This window comes from Girardinichthys multiradiatus, chromosome 1 (assembly GCF_021462225.1).
Source record: "Girardinichthys multiradiatus isolate DD_20200921_A chromosome 1, DD_fGirMul_XY1, whole genome shotgun sequence".
In the NCBI taxonomy this organism is placed as follows: Eukaryota; Metazoa; Chordata; class Actinopteri; order Cyprinodontiformes; family Goodeidae; genus Girardinichthys; species Girardinichthys multiradiatus.
Window position 1 is genome coordinate 24,255,268 of NC_061794.1, and position 27,481 is coordinate 24,282,748.

The 27,481-nt window shown below is 39.2% G+C and overlaps 3 protein-coding genes across 8 annotated transcripts; 2 read left to right on the forward strand and 1 right to left on the reverse strand.

Annotated features, from left to right (window-relative positions):
- Positions 1-58: 58 nt before the first annotated feature.
- On the forward strand, positions 59-6,717 carry LOC124869781 (glucose-6-phosphate 1-dehydrogenase-like). 2 transcript variants are annotated; one of them, XM_047367913.1, is made up of 13 exons: positions 59-338; positions 767-804; positions 938-1,046; positions 2,143-2,360; positions 2,443-2,601; positions 3,532-3,657; positions 3,729-3,822; positions 3,906-4,092; positions 4,194-4,429; positions 5,210-5,286; positions 5,445-5,537; positions 5,669-5,734; positions 6,422-6,717. In XM_047367913.1, exons 1-13 carry the CDS (start codon positions 228-230, stop codon positions 6,432-6,434), a joined length of 1,527 nt encoding a protein of 508 aa, XP_047223869.1. In that variant the 5' UTR covers positions 59-227; the 3' UTR covers positions 6,435-6,717. The 2 variants fall into 2 exon arrangements, with proteins under 2 accessions (XP_047223869.1, XP_047223863.1); XM_047367907.1 differs by lacking the exon at positions 6,422-6,717 and having other exon boundaries at positions 71-338; positions 5,669-5,840.
- A 333-nt stretch (positions 6,718-7,050) lies between these two features.
- Positions 7,051-16,983, reverse strand: zgc:158263 (ceramide kinase family protein). 2 transcript variants are annotated; one of them, XM_047367897.1, is made up of 13 exons: positions 16,592-16,983; positions 13,913-14,002; positions 13,648-13,785; positions 13,439-13,567; positions 12,380-12,443; positions 12,127-12,272; positions 11,965-12,039; positions 11,733-11,885; positions 11,408-11,513; positions 8,530-8,633; positions 7,724-7,920; positions 7,332-7,642; positions 7,051-7,187 (listed from the first exon to the last, which is right to left on the reverse strand). In XM_047367897.1, exons 1-13 carry the CDS (start codon positions 16,725-16,727, stop codon positions 7,073-7,075), a joined length of 1,764 nt encoding a protein of 587 aa, XP_047223853.1. In that variant the 5' UTR covers positions 16,728-16,983; the 3' UTR covers positions 7,051-7,072. The 2 variants fall into 2 exon arrangements, with proteins under 2 accessions (XP_047223853.1, XP_047223846.1); XM_047367890.1 differs by having other exon boundaries at positions 13,913-14,008.
- Positions 16,984-18,077: 1,094 nt separating this feature from the next.
- On the forward strand, positions 18,078-23,283 carry naa10 (N-alpha-acetyltransferase 10, NatA catalytic subuni). 4 transcript variants are annotated; one of them, XM_047384370.1, is made up of 8 exons: positions 18,078-18,267; positions 18,410-18,508; positions 18,607-18,665; positions 21,852-21,897; positions 21,977-22,092; positions 22,217-22,261; positions 22,449-22,533; positions 22,632-23,283. In XM_047384370.1, the coding sequence occupies exons 1-8, from the start codon at positions 18,247-18,249 to the stop codon at positions 22,833-22,835; spliced, it is 675 nt and encodes a 224-aa protein (XP_047240326.1). In that variant the 5' UTR covers positions 18,078-18,246; the 3' UTR covers positions 22,836-23,283. The 4 variants fall into 4 exon arrangements, with proteins under 4 accessions (XP_047240326.1, XP_047240536.1, XP_047240395.1 ...); XM_047384580.1 differs by having other exon boundaries at positions 18,079-18,267; positions 22,449-22,547; positions 22,632-22,772; XM_047384439.1 differs by having other exon boundaries at positions 18,080-18,267; positions 22,653-23,283.
- The last annotated feature ends 4,198 nt before the right edge of the window (positions 23,284-27,481 follow it).

The following is a 27,481-nucleotide window of genomic DNA, read 5'->3' on the forward strand; positions in this document are numbered from 1 at the left end:
AAAGAGTATAGTCTCCCTCAGATTAAAGGGATTGGAGCAAAGATAACATTTTTCCTAAAATGAATGTAGTAAGAAATAACACGTACAGTTCAAAAGGTGTATTTTTCTTTGCAACAATAGGTGGCAGCACTTAGTTGTTGAGATTTTCTGCAAGGCCATAGTGAAAGTGTAAAACTCACCATGCCAGTCTGTAATACCACTGAGAGCAAGCTGCGCAGAAGAGGAGAATGGAGCCCTTGACTCGTTCAGAGGTGTTTGTACAGCTCCGGAAGGAGCTCTATGGAGACAAAGAGTCAAGTCATTCCAACACGCATATTTTTATCATCCTGGGAGCGTCTGTGAGTGAAATATGACAATTTATGACTATTAATGTCACGTTTTCTTCAGCCAGATCTTTAGGGGGTTTTTGGAACAAATTGTAACAGTTTCAGAGACTGATGGGGTCAAATGTTGAAAGATAATTGCACTGTACTAATGAGAGAATGCTAAATCAGCAGAAGAAAAGAATTAGACCTCTGACATGTTTTTTACTGGATTCAGTTTCATGTCATAGTTAGCTTTCAGTCCGTAGTGTTCTTGTCTTTAAATCAATGCATAAAATCTTGCAAATGCACTTTTTTCATTATTCGAGCACTTCTTTTTCACTTCTGCACTTTGACTGTTTATTCAGACCTTATCTCTACTTGGGACCCATGATTGTTTTGTGCCCCAGTGAAAAAGCTGATGAGGTATTTGACTAAAGCTACTATTTGTACTGTTTGCACAGGGAGATCTTGCTAAAAAGAAGATCTATCCGACATTGTGGTGAGTTAAAAACCCCCAGCTCACATATTAACTGACTTGCAGAGCTGCTTGAAAGTTGTTTACTCTGAAAAGTTTGACCCTTGGACAAAGTGTTCCACATTGCTGCTTTGGACTGACTCTGCCTGTTGTTCAGGTGGTTATTCAGAGATGGCCTGCTCCCAGAGAACATCTATATTGTGGGTTTTGCTCGGTCTAACCTGACTGTGGAGAACATTAAGGCAGCATGTATGCCTCACATGAAGGTACATGGATGTCCTTGTTGGAGCTCTGAGACAATATTACAGTATACACTGCCTTGTAAAAGTATTCACACCCCATTGACAGGCTGTCACAAAGTGGTGCTGTGTAGTAGTAACTGAAGTTTTTCCAAATAAAAATCTAAAACGTGTAGCATGTTCTATATGTATTCAGCTCATTTTAGTCTGATATCCTAAAATAAAAGCTAGTGCAACCAATTTCCAATTTCATTAACCTAGTCATGTGATTAATAAATATATTGCAAATCTGTATAATTGAAATGCAGTATAAATGCAGCTGTTCTATAAATGCCTCAGAGGATTGTTAGAGAACATTAGAGAACAAACAGCATCATGAAGACCAAGGAACACAGCAGAAAGGTCAGGAAGAAAATTGTGGAGATGTTTAGAAAGGCTGTGGTCTCTGACCCAAACCGAGGGTCGTGCAAGGAGATCATTATTAAGACAAGCAGCCAAAATGTAACTCTGAATAAGCTGCGCAGAAATCTACAGCTCAGGTATGGAATGGTGAAAGTCCCATTTCCAGCTTGCCACAAGCTATGAATATGAGACAGACATTGAACAGTGCTCTGGTCAGATGAGATCAAAAACAAACTATTTGGCCTACAACCAAAAAGTTGTATGTGCCAGAAAACTAACACTCTGCACATAACCCTGAACACACCGTCCCCACAATGAAACATAGCATCATGCTGTCGGGATAGTTTTCTTCAACAGGAATAGGGTTATTGGTCAGAGTTGGACAGAAGATGAATTAAGCTATATAATCCTGCAGGAAAACCTGTTAGAGGTGGCAAAAGATTGAAAGTTGGGGCAGACATTTGCCTACCCACAGTACCAAAAGGTTCCTGCATCATTTAAATTGCCCTTGGGCACGAGTGTGTGCATGGTTGTCTGTCCTATTTGTATCTGGTTTACCCTGTTTTATTTTTGCTGCTGTATATAAAATCACAATAAAATACATTGAGGTTTGTAGTTGTAAAATGACAAAATGTGAAAAAGATCAAAGGGGATGAATACTTTTAGAAGGCACTGTTTTCAGAGTGTTTTCAGGGATTACTCTGCTAGGTTTCCTCCCTAGGTCACTGATGACGAACTTGATAGTCTATCAGCCTTCTTCAAAAGGAACTCTTACCTGAGTGGTCGCTACGATGTTGGCAGCTCCTTTGAACAACTGAACAGCCATCTATTATCTCTGCCAGGAGGAGAAAACGCCAGCCGACTCTTCTACCTGGCTCTGCCTGCCACTATCTACCACCATGTTGGCACAAACTTGAGAGAACACTGCATGAGCTGCAAGTCAGTACCTTTTTCTGCTCTGAAAAACAGTGGTACACATTCTGTTTGATTACATTCTTCTAATCTGCTTTGTTCACGGCAGAGGCTGGAACAGGGTAATCTTTGAGAAGCCGTTCGGTCGTGACCTCCAGAGCTCCCAGGAGCTATCGGTCCACCTGTCTTCCCTGTTCAAAGAAGACCAGATCTACCGCATAGATCACTACCTGGGAAAAGAGATGGTCCAGAACCTTATGATTCTCAGGTAACAAGCAATACAATTGTATCTTTTAAAGTCAGATTCGCTTTATGAAGATTTGGTTTGTCACCTACTGAACATGTCATGTTCACTTCTTGTATTTGTTTGGCTAATTTATTGCAAAAATGTTATTTAGTCAAGGTAAAATCTGCCCTCCCCGAAACAAGTATTCACTTGCAGGCCTCTGGGGTCATCACATGAGGCATAAGGCAGCTGATCACAAATATTTATTATTTTTATTATTTATATATTTATAATATGTATATTTTTTTGATATGGAAAGAGCTGAAGTTACGTGGTTTTACTCAATAAATAATTTTTACCCTCATTTTAGAAATCTTTTACGTTTTACATTGGTCTAAAACCTAAAAACCAGACATTAGATTGTGGTTCTTTAATTTCACGATAAAACATAGTAAGTATTTATAAAACCAGCATGTTATCATTTTTTCATTCATGTGGCACTAGAGATTAAGGTAAAAATGGCAAATACACAGATTTTGTATCATTTGGAGGTCAGAAAGAGTGACGGTTTTGGGTTAGCTAGAGCAATCTGAGTTCAGACAGGGTTGCTTCTCATCTGTTAAAGTTCTGATGGTCCCATTTGTAATCGAGGATCCATCTGGGCTTGTTGATCATCAGTCAAATCAGTCAATGTCACAATGTCTGTTTTTGGGTCAGAAAAAATTCAAATACAAATGTACACAAAGCAGATTTTTTTTTATAATTTTTTGTTTTGGGAAAGTTAACATTAGAAATCCATACTTCACTACCCAGTGGTGTGCCTTTGTGTAAAAAAACATCACCACATATTATCATTAACTAGATAATCAAAGCTGTTATGTCAAAGGTTGTATTAAATGCTGCTGCTTGTAAAAGTGAAACCCCTCCATCTTGTGCTATGTGTTAGTATTTTTTTTATTTACTTCCTTTCAGGTTTGGAAATCGCATTTTTGGACCCATATGGAACAGGAACAGTGTGGCCTGTGTGGTGCTCACCTTCAAGGAGCCCTTTGGCACTCAGGGCCGTGGAGGATACTTTGATGGCTTTGGGATCATAAGGTGAAGAAAGCATTATAAAATTTGTTTTTTGTTACACAGGAACGCTGCTCTGATTAGTTTTTTTTATGTAGAGATGTCATGCAGAATCACCTGCTTCAGATGCTCTGTTTGATTGCAATGGAAAAACCTGCATCCACCAGCCCAGCTGATGTGAGGGATGAGAAGGTACATGCTTTGTCTTTAGTGATGAGATTATTAAGTAATTAACTGCAAAGCTGATGAGTACTATTGTTTTTGATGTGCTGCAGGTGAAAGTGCTGAAGTGCATATCTTCTCCTGATATGAGAAATGTGGTGCTTGGTCAGTATGTTGGAGATTCAGAAGGGGAGGGTGACTCCAAGCTGGGTTACCTTGATGATCCCACAGTACCAAAAAGGTCCTGCACACCAACGTTCGCAACTGCAGTTCTCTACGTCCATAATGAAAGATGGGATGGTGAGGCTTCAATCCAGCTTTCTTTCCTCTTTGCTTTTCTTTCTCTATTAAAATTTTCCTGCAGCTTCCATGTTTTTATCTGTGACTGCATCATTCATCAGGGGTTCCTTTCATTCTGCGCTGTGGGAAAGCTCTAAATGAGCGGAAAGCAGAGGTGCGTCTGCAGTTCACGGATGTACCTGGAGACATCTTTGCTGAACGCTGTCAGAGAAACGAGTTGGTGGTCCGTGTGCAGCCAGACGAGGCTATTTATCTGAAGATGATGACCAAGAGGCCTGGAGTTTTCTTCAGCCCAGAGGAGACTGAGCTGGACCTCACTTACAAGAGCAGATACAAGGTGATCCTTGCATTCATTTTAATCAATAATTCTGCTCCAATCATTGGGCCTAAGATGTAGTTTTAACTTGGTGTTAACACAGAGAATATCATTTGGTCACTTATAGAGTGATAGATGCGCAAGAAATGGAATAAAATTTGTTTTGATTTAAAAAAAAAAAAAAGTACAGAAAAAATTATTAGAATAAAGCAGCTGTAAAGTAATGCACTATGACAGACAAAAATCAACTTCAAAATCAAAATGTTTCTAAAAATATTGCGGTGAAACAAGATTTACAAAATTGTCATTGATGTCATTATAAACAGTGTGCTGCACTTTAAATTACACAAATTTCGACAAATGTTATACATCTTAATGTTTTTGTTTTTATTATTTTGCTTGTCTATTTCAAGTTTGTTATTTATCTGATCTGGTTTCATGACAAACAAAATAAAAAAACAAATACAAAGCTCAACAAAATAGCTCTTGTAGTTCCTAGGATGCAACATAATTTGTTGTTATTTTGTATGATTGGTTTATATATATTTTATTTCCTAAATTCCTGAAAAAGTTATATTTGCTAAAAAATGCTATTTTCACTTGCATTTTCTTGTGTTGGGTTTTCTTGAGCCTTTACTACTTTGCATTACTCTAACAAAAAAAAGCAAAATTTTGTCATGTAAAATGTAAGGTTACTTTATCTATAGATGAATGTTATTGAGTTTATTTCAAATTATTACTTAATATTTTTCTTGGTTAATTCTAAAATAAGATTTTTATGTGGGTGGCATGTATTTGCAGAATGTGAAGCTCCCTGATGCTTACGAGAGACTGATTCTGGATGTCTTCTGTGGAAATCAGATGCACTTTGTCCGCAGGTCTGCAGTGTCGTTTTTTGTAACTAACCAGGAAAATCTCCATCTTTTTCCAAACTATTAAAAAATAAATCAGCTTATGAATAAGTCTCTCATCTGTTGGCTTAGTGGATATTCTTTAAAACAGATTCTCATCTGACAACTCCCTTTTTTTATGTCAGCGATGAGTTGCGAGAAGCCTGGAGGATCTTCACCCCCCTTCTCCACCAAATAGAAGCTGTAAAGAGACAGCCAATTCCTTACAAATATGGAAGGTAAAATCTCTGATATAAAACAGATAAAAACAGTGGTAAATAAACAACAAACGGCGTTAAATGTAAAAGGCGCAGTAATATTTTTGAAGATCTTCATTCTTTCTGCACTTTCTTTTTTCTTGTGTCCAAAGTCGTGGTCCCAGTGAATCAGATGATCTTATGCAGAGGGTGGGCTTCCGCTACGAGGGAAGATACAAGTGGGTGCAGCCCCACACAAACTGATGCTCCAAGCTGTATTATGTCCATGCAAAGATTCACTAAAACCTTTTATATGTTTACAGCGAATAAAATCTATAGCAGCCACATCTGTGCCAGTTTGATTTTGTCTGCATGTACATAAAAAAAGCACTGTATTATGTCCCTAATCACACAAGTTACTAGAGAAAAACAATGTAATAATGTGATTTCACGTGTGTGCATCTGAGATTTTTAAATGATTCATATTTTTAAAAAAGCCTGAAAGGAGGAGAAATTGGAGGTTAGTAATGTATCGGGGCTGAACAACGTGCGGAAGATATGCACTCTTTGGATCAAGGTAATAATAAGCTCCTTTTCTGCTATTAACAGACCTGTATTTTCAGTGTTCACCATAAAACAATCATGCAACAAATGATTCACATAAAGCCACACCAACAAGTTTATATACAAGGAGGACATGTTGGACTGGTTAGTCTCGAACACGGTGTCTTTCCTCATAACCGTCCAGTGAGACAAACATTTGTCATACCCAAGGTAGGAACAACTTCCAGGTGAGGAAGTAAGCTTAATCAAATGGTAAGGATATGTTAATCTCTAACAATAGATGACTTAACCATTTCTTTTAAACCAGGGGTCTGCAACCTGCCCTCCCGGAGCTGATGTAGTGGGTTTTTTTTCTCTACCAGGTGTTTTACCTAACTGGAACAACACACGTGCAAGGATCGGGACATGCATTGATCTTTCCCGGGATTCGGACATTTGTGGGAAGAACAGTCTCAATGAACATGTGTTTAAACGCCCGAGTCCTTGTGCTTGTTTTCCTATAATAGTAATGTTGCAGTCTGCTGGTTGGAATGTTGTGAAGAGTCGAGTCATTGTAGTTGAGCTATATCTCATTCTTTATGACCAAAAACTGTTACTGATTTTATTAAAACTAATTTTTTTTTAAATCAAATAATAAATGTCAGCCATGTATATTTCATATTTTTTGTTGCTTAACTTCCATCGACGTTCGTTTTAATTTTCTGAGAGTAGACAAAAACAGCTACAAACCAAACGCAGCAAACATCATGTGTACAGTAACGGGTTAATGACACTTTTTAAGCAAAAACAGTTTCCACTATTATTATAGAGGGAGATTATTGAATCAACACAAACATGTACAGGATTTTAGGAATAAATATTTCTTTCCTAATATTACAGTGAAGAAGAAGGAATTAAAGTGCCTGAAATATGAGGAACTCTTTGGCAATGAAAGACTGCAGGACTTGCTGCAGCTTTATCAATTTTACAAACCCTTAAATACCACATTGATATCTTTTATCACTTTTCAGACTTCATCTTTGTAGGATGCACGTTGTGTTGGACTCGACCCTCTCCTCAGTGCAGTCTCTTAAGGAAGTCCCGTCCTCGATGCCCCTGGCATAGAGATGCACCAACTGGCCATGAATCCTGAGAGAGGCAGCACAGTAAAAGACAAAGCTGATTACTTATAACAAGCAAAGCTGTCATGTGTGGCTTCTCTTTCAGATGTGTGTACAGCTGGATAGAATCAATCATAAACCTGACAAAAACACATCATGATGGCTCACTTACTTGCAGAAGATCTCAGGGAAAGGCAGCATTTCTCCATCACAGTTCCAGACTGACACAGCAGGAGTCTTTCTGCAGCAAAGGCCACACATGAAGGGAGTTACTGTTTTGTCCTCGCTTGTCATCGTTTGTCCCTTAGCTCCCGCTGCCAGGTGCTGCAGAGATCCAGCTCTGCTTCCATTTTCGACATGTCCTCCATCTTCTCCATCCATCCCATTACTCAGACTTTCATTGTCCTCTGCTTCCTCTCCTCTGCCTGCCAAGGCAAAACGCACTGCCTTCACACGATGGACCTCCACAAAAGGCAGGTCAAACTAGGGAAAAAGGTGGAAACAATGGGTAGATACACTTTTTAAATGTCTGTTAAGCCTCGTTTTCACATAAGGCACCCATACCTGATCCTGAGTAGTTGTGTGCCTGTGGAGGTATTTGAGGAAACCCAGAGGGTTGGTATCCCATACTAGGATGAGATCTCCAGTTCCATCAGCCAGGTGGGCAGAGGGAGAGAGACCCAGAGGACTTTTGGCACACGAGCTGGACATACATGTGAGAGACACACACTTGAACCTACCGTCCACACTCACCCACTCACCTAAAAAGACAAACATAAAGGCAAGATCCTATAGTTTTAAATGAGATCCTTGCACATACATGGTGATTCCTACAGCATAAATATAATAAAACACTTTAAAAGTACTGATAGATTGTCTATTTATGGTCTGTTTCTGTCAATGTTTAGGTCTGTTTACAAAAAAAGAAATCAGGGGATGTCCAAGACATCAATAGAAGTTGTAGAGCAGCAACAAGCATATTTCGATGGATATTATTGGAAAGTATTGAATGATTTCATCCTTGTAGCCACAATGTATCAATAGCCAAAGGTGCCAGAATCAGTTAAATAAAGAATTTGTAAATTGTGATAGTTTAAATAAAATCTGAAAACACAAAAAATTTAACACAAAGGGCAAATCAAAAATGAATTTACAATTCTTCACGTTTGGCGAAAATGTTTTAAATAAATAAAGGCTGAAATGTTTTGTTAAAACTAATTACATAATTCTTATCATGCAATAATTTAAACTGGTTCATGTATATATATATATATATATATATATTAGATTGAAACATTCAAAATTAAAGGTTAAAGTTTTAAGTAAATATGGCACTGGCACTAAATGGGGTAAAACAAACATGTTTTTACCTTCTGAGTCATTACTGAATGGACCAGAGTAAGAGCTGTACAGGGAACCTGAATCTGAAGAGTTCCTGAAAAGTCTCTCGGTGCTTCTGGAACAAACACCACACCTAAAAACACACGTATACAACAGTTCTAAAGTCTGACGCCTACTCATAAAAACTGTCCTAAAACATTTGCTGACAGCCAGAGACAAAGACTGAAGCAGACACTCCTAACACACAGCAGACTCTCACCTTTCATCTGGATCAAATTCCTACTGTTACGGTTCCCACCCTCATTAGGATGTAGCCAACAACTGAGTTACCGCTGCAGGTGGAAGCAGTTACTGCGTCCCAAACTGTGACTTTGAGCATTTTCTACTATACAGCCCACATGCATGCTTTCTAATCTTCTAATTGAAATGGTTTAGGGTTTCAACAAATCATCATCATCCTAAATCTCAGAGAACTTATATTAGGACACACATGAAGGCTGAGGGGAAAGTACAGTGGTGCACATTTTTTTGTGTAAAAAAATTAGACCACGATAAATAATTTTTCCACATATAATGTGACATTTATCCTTTACAATTGAACTCAAAAACAGCCAGATCTGCAGGAAGAAAAACAATTAAATAAAAAAGCTGCAATAACCTGCCTACATAAGTGTGCACACCTTCAAGCTAATTCTTTATTGATTTCAATTGCAGCATTCAGTCTTCTTTGACTGGAGTCTATCAGCATCCAAGGTCTTGCAAAGTTCCCCAATACAATCCGATTGTGAGGACATCTAGTGTGCACAGAAATTTTAAAGTGACCTCACCAATTTTCTGTTGACTTTATAGACGAAGCATTCCAAAACATTAATTTACTCTCATGCAAACCTTTTTTTTTTTTAAAGCATTGATGCTTCGACTCACTGAAAAATGAAATCAGTCTTCATCTTCAGTCCTTAACAGACAACTGGAGGTGTTGGGCCAACACCGACTGATACTTTTGAGTATTCATAACTTCATTCAACTTGACATGTTCCATCTGAGCAAAGGTGACCCCAGAGAATGATGCTGCTACCACCTTGTTTCACTTTGAGTGTTGATGTTTGTTTAGTGATCTGTTTTTTTGTGCCAAACTTATCTTTTACAATCATGTCCTAAATGGCTAAGACTGGTTTCATTAGAGCTACTTCGGCGTTGCCTTTGGTAGCCTTCCTGACCGGTTTCAGTCTGATCTTTCCATCAGGTTTGAAGAAATGTCCCATTTTGTCTCACATTTTATACAACTATTGATTACTTACTGTCTTTATTATGCATTTTGCACCCATCTCCTAAGTGTTACCGTTGTACAATGAGATCATTTTTGGTCCTTTATAACCTCTGCAAACTATGGCTTTAGCAAGAAGATGCAAATGAGCAAATATATAAAAACAAACTTACTGGAGCCATTACAACTTTACAAGACTGGATGCTGAAAATGAATCAAAAGGTGCTGTATTTGTTTTTCACTTAAATTAAACAGTATATATGTCACACAGAAGTTTCAAAATAATTGATCAATGTCTCAATTAATTCGCATCCCAAAACCTGGAATTTAAACAACTTCGTAAATGCAGCAAAGCATCATTATATGTTCAATTTCAAATGCCTCTTTTTGCATACATTTCATGGTTGCATGATTATGTCTCTTTCTGCATAACTATTTATGGTGTACTTTAGTTTGTTGAAACAGAAGTAACAATATACATCTGTTAAACAGCATGACATTGTTGTAAATAAGCGCCGTTTAACTAAATAATCTGAACTGAAACTATCTGTTTAGTTATGCTGCTATAGGCTTAGACTGCTGGAGGACATAACGACCACTTTCACCCTCTTCGCTACATTCTCACACTACTCTCCAATTTTGCATTATTTGCTGTTATTTCAGCTTTTAACCTTGTTCTCTCTATTCTCTTCCTAGAAGCTACACCTGGCCTGGCTCTGTGTCTACCTGTGACACCTTTCTGGAGAGGGGAATCGTCCGAGCTTCTGCTGGCAACAACTTAATGCTCACCCTCTACCAATGATCCACATGGCCCTGTCTTTTAGTGTTTAACCCTTTCTCTCTCCTAGACACGGCAATTGACTGAGCTTTTACTGTAACTAATTATATGTGCTCTCTTTCAGACTCTAACCTTGAAAACTGGCTCAGAGTTTATCTGTTCTTTCTTTCTAGGTGAAACGACTAAAGGAGCTACATCCATTAACATTTACTTTTCCTTCCCATAGAAAGGACTCCTGGATCAGTGCATCTTTGTTCTTTTTGTGTCTCTGCTCTGTTCTCTCAAACCCCCAGTCGGTCGTGGCAGATGGCCGCTCACACTGACCCTAGTTCTCCTGGAGGTTTCTTCCTGTTAAAAGGGAGTTTTTCCTCTCCACTGTCGCTACATGCATGCTCAGTATGAGGGATTGCTGCAAAGTCAACGCCAGTGACTGTCCACTGTCTCTACATGCTCATCTGGGAGGAGTGAATGCTGCAAGTCACTGACTGGATGCAATCTGCTGGGTTTCCTTAGATAGAAAAACTTTTTATCCAATTTGAATAAATAACTGAATCTGACTGCACTGTTCAATGGTTAGGATTAATTGGAATGTATGTACCTGACTGTTGTGAAGTGCCTTGAGACAACATGTGTTGTGAATTGGCACTATATAAATAAAACTGAATTGAATTGAATTGACATTGGAAAACATGTTTCTTAAAAAAATGAGAAGTAAGGTAACACAACAGCCCTGTATTGCTACAAAGGTTTATAGTGTCAATCTGTTGTAAAGTTGTTGTAAAGTTAAACTTCCTTTCAGTATTCTTTGTTAAAATAACTGCATGCAATTATTCATGTAATAATTTATCAGAAGTTGGTGTTTTACCCAGACAAGCAGCGGGTTTTATCCCTCGGGCTGGACAGCAGCGGGTCTGCCGGCAGATACTGGACTGTGCCGCTGTAGCTTCTGTTACTCAGGAACACCACTGCACCTAAGCAAAAGAGATCACTTGGGTTGAATAGAAATGCACAGTGGAAGGAAAAGATTGAACAAAAAATGACATAGTGGTTCGATTGCATAAAGTCTTTAATAGGGGAAGTTGTGGTCAGACTGCAGCAATCACCCTCACTGAGGAGATAAAGTAAAACAGATCTCCCTTATTTCAGCCACACAATCATTTCTGTTCTCTTCATAAAGATCTTTGTTAGACCTGAGTAGTCATATCTGAACGGTCCCATCCAGCGGTGTTTTTCACTCTCAGCTAGCACATCACCATAGAAGCCATAGCCGACAAGAGACACTGAGTATCGCACCTGACCAGGGCCATAATGGACTGAACACACATCCAAAGGCTGAGAGTCTCCTGCAAGGTGGCAAAATGAAACAAACTGAGCTAAAATTTGACAGAATGTGGATTTCTTTTAATGCAAACCTTTTCTCACCAATGACAATGTGCAAAGCTGAGGTAACAGGGTCGATCACTCCCACTGTGGCGTAGCAAACACAGTCTGTGGAGCCTACAATAAATGAATGAAAATGTAGATTTTCACATCCCTAATCCCGATGCAGTGATGAACACTTTATGAAAATTTTTCAAGAATAACCTGCAGGGACGATGCCAATGTGGAGCGGACATTGCTGCAGAGTGACCGCAGGATCGTTCTCAGAAAGGCCTGCCTCTTGCTGTGTCCTCCCAATCACACCGTGAAGTATTTCATTGAACATGCCGTCGCCACCCACACATACCACGCTGTCAAAAGCAAACACAAGTGTTTCTGTGATGTGAGGGAACCTACCTGCAGCCTTTAAAACACTCTCCTACCACAGCATTTACATCACAATGCTGACAGCACTCACCCGTCAAAGCCTGTCAGGTCTTTCTTAAGGAGGTGGTCTCTGGCATGGTTGGCCCGTTCAGTCACTAAAAATAATTAAAATAAGCAGGTTAAAAGCAGGTATTACAATTAGGCCGGTCAGGCAGAAGCTGCCAAAAAAGAGATTTGTTTTGTGTTACACATTGTGTTTCATTGGGACTTAATGTAATAGACTACCACAAATAAGCGCAAAATAATGAAATTAAAAAAGAAAGCTCCTCCAGTTACCATTGGCCCCATGTTGCATGGACAACAATGTATTTGCAGTTCTGCCTAACCACACTTTTAATTTTCAAATGATGAACTCAACACTGTTGAGTGAGATTTCCACAGCTCTCAAATCTTTTGCAGCATCTGAAAGATTGTGTTTTGGCATTGGGAGATCTTGCAGCTTGTTCCTGATACATCTTCTGGGCAACCTTTTCCTTGTGAGCCATCTGAGAGGTATTATATATAAATGCTACATTGGGAGGGACCTATGGGAGTTTCCCAAAAGTTCTGCACCTGAGATCTTGTTAGGTATGAAATGTCTCAGCCAGAAGGAGCTTTTTTCTTGTTCTTGCCATATTGAGTAAAAGAACATATTTGTCTGCTCTTGTGGAGTAAGAATTGGCCTTTAAATGGGACTTCTTGTTATTTTCTTTTAACAATGACTTCTTGGCAGTCCCTGACCTGACCGGTGTGTTCCTTGGTCTTCATGATGCTGTTTGCATAGAACAGCTGGATTTATACAGAGATTAAATTAAATATAGGTGAACCCTATTTATTAATTAGTTGACTCTTGAAGGCAATTGGTTGCACTGGGGCATCAGAATAAATGGGTGTAAATACAAATACACGCAACACTTTTTAAGACTTTTTTTAAAATATTTTTTTTCATATTTTGAAAAGTATCCACTTTTCTTATGTTACTTTGTGTTGTTCTATCATAGAAAATCCCAATAAAATTCAGTTAAGTTTGTGGCTGTAAGATGACAAATTGTGAAAAAGTTAAAGGGGTATGAATACTTTATCAAGACACCATATCAGTAACAGTGTCTACCTATCACATGTGAGCTGATACCAGCCAGCTCAAACAAAGGGGCAACCAGTGAGTGGTAGATCTGTCTTCCTTTGTTCTTTCCTCCAAACGGGTTGATGAAAACCAGCAGCCTGTGTGGACGCAGGGGACCTGAAACATGCATTTAGAATATTACAAGTAGCTACAAATGTGGGATTCAGAAATAATTTAAATTCAAAATCTCTCCCTACTATGTGTTTTGAGCACTGTCAATAGGTGTTTCGTCCACTGGTCTCTGAGGACACGACTGGGGCAGGAAAACTGGGTCCGGCCCAGTCTCCACAGCAGCCCAGAGGTTGTCCTGCTGTTGCTACGCTTTACATAGAAAACTGTAGAAAGAGTAAAGATAAGTAAACAACTGTTTTTAATAGGCTGTAATAACAGATCTGATGACAATATGGGACGTTAATATTAAACTGTGGCTATGTAATCATTAATTCTCCAAAGCGAACATACCTGTGAAGTCTCTACCTGTATCTTCTACAGACTTGTGAGGCAGGATCTCCACCCGGCCCTCCTCCACTCCCACCACCTCCGCCACAGGAACTGAAACTTCAAAATATGTGTGAAGAAAATTCCAAACTGATGTCAAACTCATTAGCTCGTTACTTGTTAAAGGTTAAAGCACAGGTGTAATGACAGCATTAATAACAGAAGTTTTTCATTAAGTTATTTAATCTCCATGGCAATGAAATGTGATAGCTTTTATTATATTGTGACAAGTAAATGTAGGAAAAAAACTACAGTGTCATTGTATGAAAGCTGATTCTGTTGAGCCACTTCATTTTCATAGAGCTTGTACTGGTCTGTGTGCCTTCCTGGCTTATACTAGATAAACAAGATTACAACTGAGTCTTTGTTTGTTTAAACGGTCTGCAGTGCATGTTGCCTGACCAGTACACCTACAAGGAAACAGGTTATGTCAGTGTTATTCACTCTACCCGTTAATGATAAATTAACAGACCCACTGATTTTTGACACATATGAAATAAAAAAAACTGCATTGTGTTAAATGCTGCTGCTTTGTGAGGCTAAATTTTATGCTAACAACAGTTTATCTTTTTATTTTTACCTTAAAAGCCACTTACAGCGTTATAAAAGTAATATTTGCTGCCTTACAGATTTCTTCTATTTTTGCTTTTTCATCAACTGTTTCAGATCATCAAATAAATTTTAATGTCAGACAAACATGTAAATAAAAAAGCGTTGCTTTCCAATAGTTCCTTAATTTATTAAAAGAAAAAAGTATTTACCCCTAAACCTAATAACATCCATTGACACTCAATGCAAAAACTAGCAATGAGTGCTTTACATTACTGTTAAGGAATATTACCCACTCTTCTTTGCAGATCTGCTGTAATTCAGCCACACTGGAGGGTTTTTGACCCTGGGAGCCTGTTTCAGATCATGCCAAAGCATCTCAATTGGATTTAAGTAGGGACTTTGACTAGGCCACTCCAGGTCACAAAGTGATATTCGGATATTGTCCTTTAGGAGTTTGGAGCAGAGAGCAGAATTTATGGGTGAATCAATCACAGCAAAGAGTAAGTAAAGTAAACCGCAGACAATCATACTACCACTGCCATGTTTGACTGCAGGTATGATGTTCTTTTTCTGAAATAATGATGGTTTTACGTTAGATGTAGCAGGACACGTACCTGATCTCATCAGTCAACAGAATATTTTTCCAAAGGTCTTGAGGATCATCAAGATGATTTTCAGCAACTGAGAAATGGGAAATGTGTTTTTATTTGGCCTTAGATCTCTCCCATGGATGCCATTTTTGCCCAGTCTCTCTCTCTTTTTGTTGAATCTTGAAAACTGACCTTAACCGAGGCAAGTGAGGTCTGCAGGGCTTTAGATGTTGTTCTGGGTTCTTTAGTGACCTCCTGGAAGAGTTGTCAATGCACCCCTGGATTAATGTTGGTAGGCCTGTTCCATGTTTTTCTCCATTTGTGGATAATGGCTCTCACAGGGGTTCGCTGATGTCCCATATCTTCAGAAAGTAGCTTTGTAACCATTTCCACAATGATAGATATAAATGACTTGGATCTCATCTTTCTTGAATGTCTTTAAAATTGGGAAAGGTGTTTTGCTATTTGAAATCTTTTAGCCTACTTCTTGTTGTCCGACAGGATCTATTGAAGTGATTTTTTTTATTATAAGGGTGTGTCAATATTCAGGCCTCTGCGTGGCCAGCGATATTGAACCAACAAATTGACATCGTTCCATGTTTTTTCCGATTAATGATAAAAGTTCTCAAAGTGGTTTGCTCTACTCGCAAAGCTTTACAATTGGCTGTGTAACCCTTTTCATCCTGATAGATGTCAGTGATTACTTTAGATGGGGGCATGATGTGTTGCTTTTTGTGATCTCTGGTGTTGTCATACAGGCTCTATTCAAGTGAGTACTTGAGTCTACATTTCAGACAGTAATCAGGCCTTGGTGAGGCTAGTAATACTGAACCAAAAATGTGGTTGATCACATTTAATTCATGATGTTCAAGGGTGGCTTTTTAACATATAGATAAATTTGGATAGCTTTTCCTCTTAATAAATTAAATAATTCTCAAAAGAGTTTTGTATTGTAAACTCTGATTATCTACATGTGGCCCAAAAAAATGCTTTTATTGATCTGAAACATTTAAGTGTGACAAAATAGCAAAAACAGACATATACCAGTGGTACTGTCTGTGGGTTTAAAGTGATTACATCTAATTAATTTCAGACATAATATTAATAATAACTTGGATGTGGGATATATTTTGTAGCAATACAGCCTATATCAAACCTGAGTGTGTGTGTTTCCCATCCTGGGTTCACTTAACTTGTTTTATGACATGCTGGTACTGCTCAACTCGTTCTTCACGTTTTTTGCACGACTTAGTTAAAGCACTCCCTGTCTGCTGGTTGAAAACAGTTTTTGTCCGTTTGTTCTAAATGTAAGATGTTGTGGTGTTTGTTTGCAAGACTAATGCTAGAATGTAAAATGTATAACAATATGCACATTTTAATAGGGTATATAGCTTTAATAAAGTTGAACTAGATTTTGTTTTTTTCCCCTTTAGTTTTTCATGTAATAGAGGATTTCGTTGGGGAGTTATCTCGCCTGGTTTAGAGCTCCAAGATCACTCACCAGTTTTCTTATCTGGGTTCTTCTTGTCCGCCTCGGTCCATCTGAGATGCCAGCCTGTCAGGACAGCCAGGTGTCTCTTATTTCCGACCCACAAACTTGATTCTAGTTTTAGATCAGTCTCCATCTGCGTTTTCATTCACCCGAAATGTCCCCAAAGAACACTTTCTCCACCGCCGTTACATCCATAACTTTAACATCTCTGAGAAAACAACAACAGGTCGGTGCTGATAATCTGGATTCAGCCGATAATCAGCAATCCACTCGATGACCTATTTTCTCTGGCGTCACAGATCGGAGTCAGAAAGGTTGCCATCTTCCTCTGAATAAAACCACATTCATGAAAACAATTTTGTCGCTACAGCCCCAGCGTCACAAATATCCTGTATCCTCACTGCTGCCTTCCCTCACAGCACCTGCCTTGAAGGAAGGGAGCAATTTGCATGGAGCTGCTGATTGGATAAAAGTTTACCTGAGGGACTTTGTCCCTTTGGGTTGAGCGTTTTGGAAAGATTGTGTATTTATTTATCAGGCCTAGGCTTGGTAATGAAAATGTAACTACTATTTAGGTTATTAGTTGATTACATGACTGCAATGTAATAAGCAAGGAGTATGTTTAAATCTTTAAATACATATTTATATGCGTTGTGTCAGTACAGTTATCTGTCTTCGTTTTTCAGAATTGTTCCCATGTTGATGTCTAAGCTTTTATTCATGTCTGATTTACTGGTATGTCTCAGTCCATGGTCATCTTGCAGGGTCCAGTTCTGCTTCAGCTTTATTGTTTTACAGGTGGTCTCACATTTTCCTCCAGCAGCCTCTGATACACAATAGAATTCATGGTTGATTCAGTGATAGTGAGTTGAACAGGCCCTGCTACAGCAAAGCATCCACCAACCATGAAACCTCCACCACCATATAAAAGTCATCTTCTTTATGGCAAACTTAAGTCTAGCCTTTGTGCTTGTCTTGGACAGCAATTGTTTCCTCCTTGCACATCTCCCATGAAATGTAAACTCAGGCAGTCTCTTTCTTATTGTGGGCATGCACTTTCTCTTCGATAGGAAGAACTGTTATCTGTCACATGATGGCATGTTAGAGATTTTGGAGACTTCTTTGCTTTTACCATCTTGGTCTGCTTTCAGGGTCAATTTGCTTGGATTGTCAGACCTGAGCCAGCCTTTTTTTTAAGTTTTCCACTTATAATCATTTCCAGGTTGATTTTCATTCTAATTTTATGGTCATATTACTTGAATTGTATAAAGTTTAATTTTCTTATAAACTATTACAGACTGCCTTTTAAAACATTTGTACTTGGCAATAGCCTCAATTTTTGGTCGTTTTTTTCTTTGTTTTTACTTTTTTTTTTAACAAAAGAAGGAATCAATTATGGAAATTTACAAAGTTATACCAGCATAAAATGTTGGTATTCACCAAAACAAAATACAAATGCTTCGAATGCTTTTATTGTGAAGTCACGTTTTCACCGGAAGTGGGGTAACGTCTTTCCGCCTTCCTTCTATGCTAGCTGGTTGACTCAGTTGGTAAACGGACCAGGACTTTTAAAGTCTGTTGTGTAGTTAGTAACAAAACGCTTGTTTGAAATAGTGTAAATACAAAACGTTTTCCTAAAACTTTATTAAAATCCATACAACATTATGAATATACGAAACGCCAGGGTAAGCACACAGGAATCCTGTATAAGCCATGCTGTTTAACCACAGCTAAGCTAACTGTTACTCCTGCATTTGCAGATTTTTGCTGGGGTTTTTTTAATCTCTTTGTAACGGACCTTTACGGGGGTTATTTTTTCTGTTTCAGCCGGAGGACCTTATGAACATGCAGCACTGTAACCTGCTATGTCTCCCAGAAAACTACCAGATGAAATACTACTTCTATCACGGATTGTCCTGGCCTCAGGTGCTGCTTGTGTCTCATCTCGCCTCTGCTACTCTCTCCTGAAGGCCGACAGAGTTATATTATGTTTAACACCATGTGTCTGTCTTCTTTTCATTCAGCTTTCATACATTGCAGAGGACGAAAATGGTAAAATTGTTGGATATGTGCTGGCAAAGATGTGAGTATCTGACCACAATTAAAGGTTCATCTCAATAAATTAGGATCTCATGAAAATGGGAATTTCTGGAAAAGAAAAAGTTCTAAAAGTGACACTTATATTGATTAATTTCACACACTGATGTAGTTGAAGAGTTTATTTCTGCAAATTCAGATGATTATGACTTACGGCTAATAAATTGCCATCAGGGCCAGTATTCTCAAAGATCCTCAGAGCTCCTATCTTAGCCTAAACATTCCTGCTTTTAGCTGAAGAGTGATCATCTATTTGATATTGATGTGAACACTCACTCGTCAGCATTGTACTGGGATCTTCTTGTATAAAGCGGTTTGATTTAGGAGAACGGCCAAAACAAAATTGAGAAAAAAAGGTGTATAAAATCTAACTGGACACAGGAGCAGAGCCTGCTGTTGGCACAGCTGGTGGAGCAGAAGAGGGGAGTGTTGAAAGGGAGATTTGATCCCGGGATCACAAAGAGGCAGATTTAGGAACTAGTTCATACAATGTGAGAAACGCTGGTACAGTGAAAAGAACAAGATGATTTTTAAATAGTACGGAGCCACTCCTTAGTTGCCCTGACTGTGTGCTTCAGGTCGTTGTCATGCTGGAAGACCCAGCCACGACCCATCTTCAATGCCTTTAATGAGGGAAGGAGGTTGTTGGCTAAGATCTCCCGATACATGGCATTGTATCAAATACTTGTTCTCCTCACTGTACCTGCTGCAATCAGAAGCTACAGAGGAGATAGCAGCACACAAGTGAACTTCTCCACAGACGGGGGGAGTGTTGTAGATGACCATTTAGGCTAAGGCTAATGACATCATCATGTACAAAACGGCAAATACTTGCCTCATCTGCTTTTTATATGTTTTGATTATTGCATTTTATCTTGTCTAGAGTCAGCATTAATGTAAATATTTTTTGAGTATTCCAATATTTTCCAAAATTTTATTTTTGAAAGCAATTTTGTCTGTCTTTAGTTTTGTCTAAAAATTTAAATAATTCTGTAATTTAGTGTTTGTAATTTTGTTTACTTTATATTCATTATTGTTTGTATTATTTTTTTATCCTCCCTAATAATTACCTTAATAGAGGTGCACCCTTACGCTGTCCTGCCGCTTTAACTATTTAATTCCCCCCTAGATGGATGATAAACTTTATCTTATCTCTGTATTAATAATTGTATGATTGTTATTGATTATGTGCTAATTTAGTTGACTATTAAGGGGGTGGACCGCTGTGCGATCGAGCCCATAGTCTCTTATTAATTCACTGTTGTTCATTGTATGGAGAATATCTCTCCTTTCTGTCCGTCTTTCTGTCATCTTCTCTGCTAAAGACACTCTTGCGCTCACTAAAACTCTTCCTCACTACTCTTAACGTTGTATTGTACTGTATTGGTTTATTTATCATATGCAGGTTAACGCACAGTCAACAATGCAATGAAATGCTTGGGATAAGAAAAACCGTTCAACTCACTATAAAAACAAAAGTACTAATGGCGTGCAATAAAAATAAGTACACATCGTGTGGCAGCAATAAGCGAATAGTGAACATTTGTTTACTTTAGGAGCTCTCTTAATTCCTAAGCTGCTTCGTGAATAATTTTTATTGTACCGAGGGAAAATTCTAAGAAAAATCTTAGAGGTTGAGAAATGTTAAGATTTTTCTTAACATTATGTCACTAGAAGCTACAGGGGTTGGACAATGAAACTGAAACACCTGTCATTTTAGTGTGGGAGGTTTCATGGCTAAATTGGACCAGCCTGGTAGCCAGTCTTCATTGATTGCACATTGCACCAGTAAGAGCAGAGTGTGAAGGTTCAATTAGCAGGGTAAGAGCACAGTTTTGCTCAAAATATTGAAATGCACACAACATTATGGGTGACATACCAGAGTTCAAAAAAGGACAAATTGTTGGTGCACGTCTTGCTGGCGCATCTGTGACCAAGACAGCAAGTCTTTGTGATGTATCAAGAGCCACGGTATCCAGGGTAATGTCAGCATACCACCAAGAAGGACGAACCACATCCAACAGGATTAACTGTGGACGCAAGAGGAAGCTGTCTGAAAGGGATGTTCGGGTGCTAACCCGGATTGTATCCAAAAAACATAAAACCACGGCTACCCAAATTTCGGCAGTATTAAATGTGCATCTCAACTCTCCTGTTTCCACCAGAACTGTCCGTCGGGAGCTCCACAGGGTCAATATATACGGCCGGGCTGCTATAGCCAAACCTTTGGTCACTCATGCCAATGCCAAACGTTGGTTTCAATGGTGCAAGGAGCACAAATCTTGGGCTGTGGACAATGTGAAACATGTATTGTTCTCTGATGAGTCCACCTTTACTGTTTTCCCCACATCCAGGAGAGTTACGGTGTGGAGAAGCCCCAAAGAAGCGTACCACCCAGACTGTTGCATGCCCAGAGTGAAGCATGGGGGTAGATCAGTGATGGTTTGGGCTGCCATATCATGGCATTCCCTTGGTCCAATACTTGTGCTAGATGGGCGCGTCACTGCCAAGGACTACCGAACCATTCTTGAGGACCATGTGCATCCAATGGTTCAAACATTGTATCCTGAAGGCGGTGCCGTGTATCAGGATGACAATGCACCAATACACACAGCAAGACTGGTGAAAGATTGGTTTGATGAACATGAAAGTGAAGTTGAACATCTCCCATGGCCTGCACAGTCACCAGATCTAAATATTATTGAGCCACTTTGGGGTGTTTTGGAGGAGCGAGTCAGGAAACGTTTTCCTCCACCAGTATCACGTAGTGACCTGGGCACTATCCTGCAAGAAGAATGGCTTAAAATCCCTCTGACCACTGTGCAGGACTTGTATATGTCATTCCCAAGACGAATTGACGCTGTATTGGCCGCAAAAGGAGGCCCTACACCATACTAATAAATTATTGTGGTCTAAAACCAGGTGTTTCAGTTTCATTGTCCAACCCCTGTACTTTTAGTCTGGGGTGTCAAACTCTAGTCCTTGAGGTCTGGTGTGTTGCAACTTTTCATTGTGTCCCTGGTCCAACACACCTGAATGACATGGCTGGATTACCTCCTCAGTGTACAGTCAAGTTCTCCAGAGTTTTGCTAATGATCTAATTATTTGATTCAAGCCTCTTAACATGCATAAGGTTTAAAATGTCCGAATAATTATCTCTTTTTGTATTTAGGGAGGAAGACCCAGATGATGTGCCGCATGGGCACATTACATCACTGGTGAGTCTAAATAAAGACACCTTGTTTCATTTTGTACCTCACTGAGAATTCTGTGTCTAACCTTCTCTGTGTCTTGCAGGCAGTGAAGCGATCTCACAGACGTCTCGGCCTGGCCCAGAAGTTAATGGACCAGGCCAGCCGGGCCATGATAGAAAACTTCAACGCTAAATATGTCTCACTTCATGTTCGCAAAAGGTTAATTTTTCACATTTACTGGCTGGCTGTGAAACTGGCATTCTGGTTGAGTGTAGATTAGTTGTTTTTGTGCTTTCAGCTTGTTGGCACTCTGAAATTTACTGATGTTTTCTCCCCACTGCAGCAACCGAGCGGCTCTTCACCTGTACTCTAACACCCTCAAGTTTCAGTAAGTTCTTAAGTTTTTTTTTCTGGAAGATAGATACATAAATAAAAGGCTAGGCAACATAAGTCTGTGTGTAACTAATCTATATGTTTAATTTAGGGAGTTGAGTTATGAAATGAATGATCTTTTCAATAATCAATTTTTTTGAATATGACTGTATGTAAACTGAAGTATTATCTTGTCTCTTCAGGATCAGTGAAGTCGAACCAAAGTATTACGCTGATGGAGAAGATGCCTACGCCATGAAGAGAGACCTGGCTCACATGGCCGATGAGGTGAATTAGAATCTGTAAATGTCCTTCATTTTTACTACTTTGAATATTATTTTATTTGCTCTCAGATGAGAAGAATATTTTTTAAGTGTAAATGTTAGTTTTTTTCCCATCTTCCTCAGCTGAGGAAGCCTGGCGTCCGCGTGTCAAGTCAAGAAGCAACATCTGGCCAGAGCCCATCAGGCTCTGGGGATCAAGAGAGAGAAAGCGAGAGGGACAGCGGAGGAGAAAGCAAAGAGTTGAGTGAAGTCAGCGAGGCAACGGAAAGCACAGATGTTAAAGATTCTTCTTCTGACTCACAATGATGCCACAGTTGTTGATGTTTTTAAAGCACCTATTTTATTTCAGTTTGCAGCTATTTCTGGCTTCACAAACTGGTCGTCTAATTATCGAAGCTGCATCTCATGTTTTTTTTTTTTTTTTCTTGTCTTTTCACCCTCTGATGAACCGAGTGAGTCAATATGCTGTCTAAATTAAACAAAACTTACTGTTCTAAACGTTTAACACTGGATCGATGATTTCACAACAAATGCCCTATGATATCCACACAATAAAACCGATTGCTGGTTTATATAAAAAAAACATGTTACCAACATTTTCTTTAGTATTTGGCATCTTCACAGTTATTGAGTTCAGAGAAAAAGCCTCATTGTGAAATACAATAATTTTAACACAACAGATGAAATGTTCAGTAGATGCAGCGCTCCTTTTTAATCAAATCATCGATCAGAATAAACTTTACTGTACAAAGCAGAGCGGTGTCCAGTTTTTATTTCGTTTTAGAAAACAATCCGTTTCACAGTCATGGAGCCAAGATGAAATTTGGTCTCCGCATTAATGTCTGCGCACTAAGTCATGCTTTGCAGGTGCACACTGAGTGGGTGGTTTTAGCAAGAGTTAAAACTGCACACTCAAGCTAGTTACCTACCTCTAGTCAAAAGGTGCACAACCCAAATTTAATGTTATTAAAAGCTTTGATCAATAAAGATTTGTGTGAAATTAAAGTGGGGCTCTTGGAAAGCAGTACATTACAAACATGCAATATAATGAAGCCTTTGTTAAAAAGAATGTTTCATTCAATACACACGAGAGGTTTTATTGTGCCGTAGGCCTGCTTTGTTTCCTAAAAGATAGAGCACATCAACAAAAACTGATCAAATAAAAAAAATACAAAGTTGATTATGGAATGCAATATCTTTTGTTGTCAGAAAAACATGTGGGAATCAAAACATTAATTTGGATTAAAACAAGACATTGACCCTAAGCAGTCAGTATAAATGATTGAGGTTGTAGGTTTGTTGAACCAAGGGATCATCTAAAACACACAGGACACTCTGTTGAGGACTGGGTCTGGCCACCCCTCTATCTTCCCATCAGTTTGGACCATCTTTCTTTTTTCTGCTCTGGGAAAGCATCTCATCTAAACCATTTAGCAAGGTAACGTGCATGTTTCTGGAGTATTCAAGTGCACTTTTCACAGAAAAACCTGCACAGCTGTGGGTTCCTTTGAACAAGGCAACATTTGTGACCAGCAAAAGCATGACTTGGGAAACGTTTGTGATTGAATATGTTTTGGTGACTCCTAGTGGTAGCATCAAAGGTAAAAGAAACAGGAAAACACACTCCATGGTCTCCACAGTAAATCCCACAAACATTTACTGGATAGGTTATTGTTTCACAATGGAAATGCTTATTCAGTCATAATAGATGTAACTTATCATAAACCTGGATTAGTAAATTTAAGAACTATAACTAATCCATTTTGGTTTACACCAGGCTTTTAAACTGCAGTAGTGTTTCTGTTTTAAGTTAAAAAGATTACTCGTTAAATCCCAATTGAAAGATAAGTCATTGTCACAATGACCCGAAAATGTCTGTTAAGTGGAATTTTAATGTTCTTGCGCAACAGCGTCCAGCTAAGTGTTTAAGGAAGGAAACTACAGAAAAAGAGGTACGTGACAGATAAGTGCAAACCATGTACAGTGAATGATAGCTTTCAGTAGTACAGCTGTTTTCAGAAATCATAAAAGCTTAGTTAAAAACCTTCAAACTTTATATTTTTAGATGAATGAGGATAGGCTTAGACTGCTGGAGGAAATAATGACCCATTACACTCACCAAATTTGTATTATTTTCTGTTATTTCAGCTTTTAACTATGTTCTCTGTTTTTTTTTTTCTCTTCCTAAAAGCTATATTTCGGGGGGGCGGGCTATCGGCTGAGCTGCGGCTGCGAACATCTTAATGTTCTCTTTCCACAGATGATACACTTGGCCCTGTCTTTCAGTGTTTAACCCTGCCTCTCTCCTAGTCATAGCTACTGGCTGAGCTGTAACTCTCTTTCATACCTAAGACTTGAAAACTGGCTGGTTTATCTGCTTAGCTGTCCTTCTCTCCTAGATGAAGCCACTAAAGGAGCTACAACCATTAATGTTTTATTTTTCTTTCCCATAGAAAGTACTCCTTGATCAGTGCTTCTGTGTTCTTTTTGTGTCTCTGCTCCTTTCTCTCAAGCCCCCAGTCGTCTGTGGCAGATGGCCTGGTTCTAATGGAGGTCTCTTCCTGTTTAAAGGGAGTTTTCCTCTCCACTGTAGCTGCATGAATGCTCAGTATGAGGGATTGTCCACTGTCTCTACATGAAAAATCCAGGAGGAGCAAATGCTGCAAGTCACTGACTCGATGCAATCTGCTGGGTTTCCTTAGATAAAAAAACTTTTTAACCAATTTCAATAATAAACTGAATCTGACTGCACTGTTTTATAGTTAGGAGTAATTAGAATGTATGTACCTGACTTGAAATCTGCATGATTTGATTGAATTGACTTTGTAAAGTGCCTTGAGACGACATGTGTTGTGTATTGGCGCTATATAGATGAACTGAATTGAATATGGATGAATTGAATTTGGACCTGAAGTGTGAGATGGACTTATGTTGTACATAGGACACATATTGTTCTCTTGATAAGAAAAGGGTGGAATTTCTCAAAAGGAGGCAAAACAGAAAAAAGATGGAGTAAGCACTTTTGCCGTAAATATCATCCATGCAAGAGACATGAGTGCCCTGTGAGGACTTCCTCACAGGGCACTCCCACTGCAGCATTCGTCACACTTACTTCCACATTAACATCGTCCATCTACATTTACGTGTCAGACCCCACATGAGAGAAGTTCTGCCCAGATGATGCGATGACAACAAATTTCTAAAACATCCAAATGGAAGACAGAACAAAAACATTTCTCAGTTCTTGTAAAAGTATGTGCGGGCCTTAACTTGGCTGGTCAGAACTGGAGCAGAAATTATAAAGTTTAGCTGTATACTGCTAGAAATATAGTGGCTTAAATTATGCTTATTTGGCTCTGTGGTGATTTACAGGCTGGCTGAGCTTGATATACAGGTCCTTCTCAAAATATTAGCATATTGTGATAAAGTTCATTATTTTCCATAATGTAATGATGAAAATTTAACATTCATATATTTTAGATTCATTGCACACTAACTGAAATATTGCAGGTCTTTTATTGTCTTAATACGGATGATTTTGGCATACAGCTCATGAAAACCCAAAATTCCTAAATTAGCATATCATTAAAAGGGTCTCTAAACGAGCTATGAACCTAATCATCTGAATCAACGAGTTAACTCTAAACACCTGCAAAAGATTCCTGAGGCCTTTAAAACTCCCAGCCTGGTTCATCACTCAAAACCCCAATCATGGGTAAGACTGCCGACCTGACTGCTGTCCAGAAGGCCACTATTGACACCCTCAAGCAAGAGGGTAAGACACAGAAAGACATTTCTGAACGAATAGGCTGTTCCCAGAGTGCTGTATCAAGGCACCTCAGTGGGAAGTCTGTGGGAAGGAAAAAGTGTAGCAGAAAACGCTGCACAACAGAAGAGGTGACCGGACCCTGAAGAAGATTGTGGAGAAGGGCCGATTCCAGACCTTGGGGGACCTGCGGAAGCAGTGGACTGAGTCTGGAGTAGAAACATCCAGAGCCACCGTGCACAGGCGTGTGCAGGAAATGGGGTGCAGGTGCCTCATTCCCCAGGTCAAGCCACTTTTGAACCAGAAACAGAGGCAGAAGCGCCTGACCTGGGCTACAGAGAAGCAGCACTGGACTGTTGCTCAGTGGTCCAAAGTACTTTTTTCGGATGAAAGAAAATTCTGCATGTCATTCGGGAATCAAGGTGCCAGAGTCTGGAGGAAGACTGGGGAGAAGGAAATGCCAAAATGCCAGAAGTCCAGTGTCAAGTACCCACAGTCAGTGATGGTCTGGGGTGCCGTGTCAGCTGCTGGTGTTGGTCCACTGTGTTTTATCAAGGGCAGGGTCAATGCAGCTAGCTATCAGGAGATTTTGGAGCACTTCATGCTTCCATCTGCTGAAAAGCTTTATGGAGATGAAGATTTCATTTTTCAGCACGATCTGGCACCTGCTCACAGTGCCAAAACCACTGGTAAATGGTTTACTGACCATGGTATCACTGTGCTCAATTGGCCTGCCAACTCTCCTGACCTGAACCCCATAGAGAATCTGTGGGATATTGTGAAGAGAACGTTGAGAGACTCAAGACCCAACACTCTGGATGAGCTAAAGGCTGCTATCGAAGCATCCTGGGCCTCCATAAGACCTCAGCAGTGCCACAGGCTGATTGCCTCCATGCCACGCCGCATGGAAGCAGTCATTTCTGCAAAAGGATTCCCGACCAAGTATTGAGTGCATAACTGTACATGATTATTTGAAGGTTGACGTTTTTTGTATTAAAAACACTTTTCTTTTATTGGTCGGATGAAATATGCTAATTTTGTGAGATAGGAATTTTGGGTTTTCATGAGCTGTATGCCAAAATCATCTGTATTAAGACAATAAAAGACCTGCAATATTTCAGTTAATGTGCAATGAATCTAAAATATATGAATGTTAAATTTTCATCAGTACATTATGGAAAATAAT

What these genes read in the sequence shown, in the direction of transcription:
- naa10 (XM_047384370.1), top strand. Translation starts at nt 18,247, where the DNA reads ATGAATATACGAAACGCCAGG. An exon ending in TGAATATACGAAACGCCAGG is followed by an intron (nt 18,268 to 18,409) that starts GTAAGCACACAG and finishes TTTCTGTTTCAG; the next exon opens with CCGGAGGACCTTATGAACAT. An exon ending in ATGGGCACATTACATCACTG is followed by an intron (nt 21,898 to 21,976) that starts GTGAGTCTAAAT and finishes TGTGTCTTGCAG; the next exon opens with GCAGTGAAGCGATCTCACAG.
- zgc:158263 (XM_047367890.1), bottom strand. Translation starts at nt 16,727, where the DNA reads ATGAAAACGCAGATGGAGACTGATCTAAAACTAGAATCAAGTTTGTGG. An exon ending in TATCAGCTCACATGTGATAG is followed by an intron (nt 12,444 to 13,438) that starts GTAGACACTGTT and finishes AATTATTTTTAG; the next exon opens with TGACTGAACGGGCCAACCAT. An exon ending in TTCCCTGAGATCTTCTGCAA is followed by an intron (nt 7,188 to 7,331) that starts GTAAGTGAGCCA and finishes TGCCTCTCTCAG; the next exon opens with GATTCATGGCCAGTTGGTGC.
- LOC124869781 (XM_047367907.1), top strand. Translation starts at nt 228, where the DNA reads ATGGAGCCCTTGACTCGTTCAGAGGTGTTTGTACAGCTCCGGAAGGAG. An exon ending in CATGTATGCCTCACATGAAG is followed by an intron (nt 1,047 to 2,142) that starts GTACATGGATGT and finishes TTTCCTCCCTAG; the next exon opens with GTCACTGATGACGAACTTGA. An exon ending in CAGATGCACTTTGTCCGCAG is followed by an intron (nt 5,287 to 5,444) that starts GTCTGCAGTGTC and finishes TTTTTATGTCAG; the next exon opens with CGATGAGTTGCGAGAAGCCT.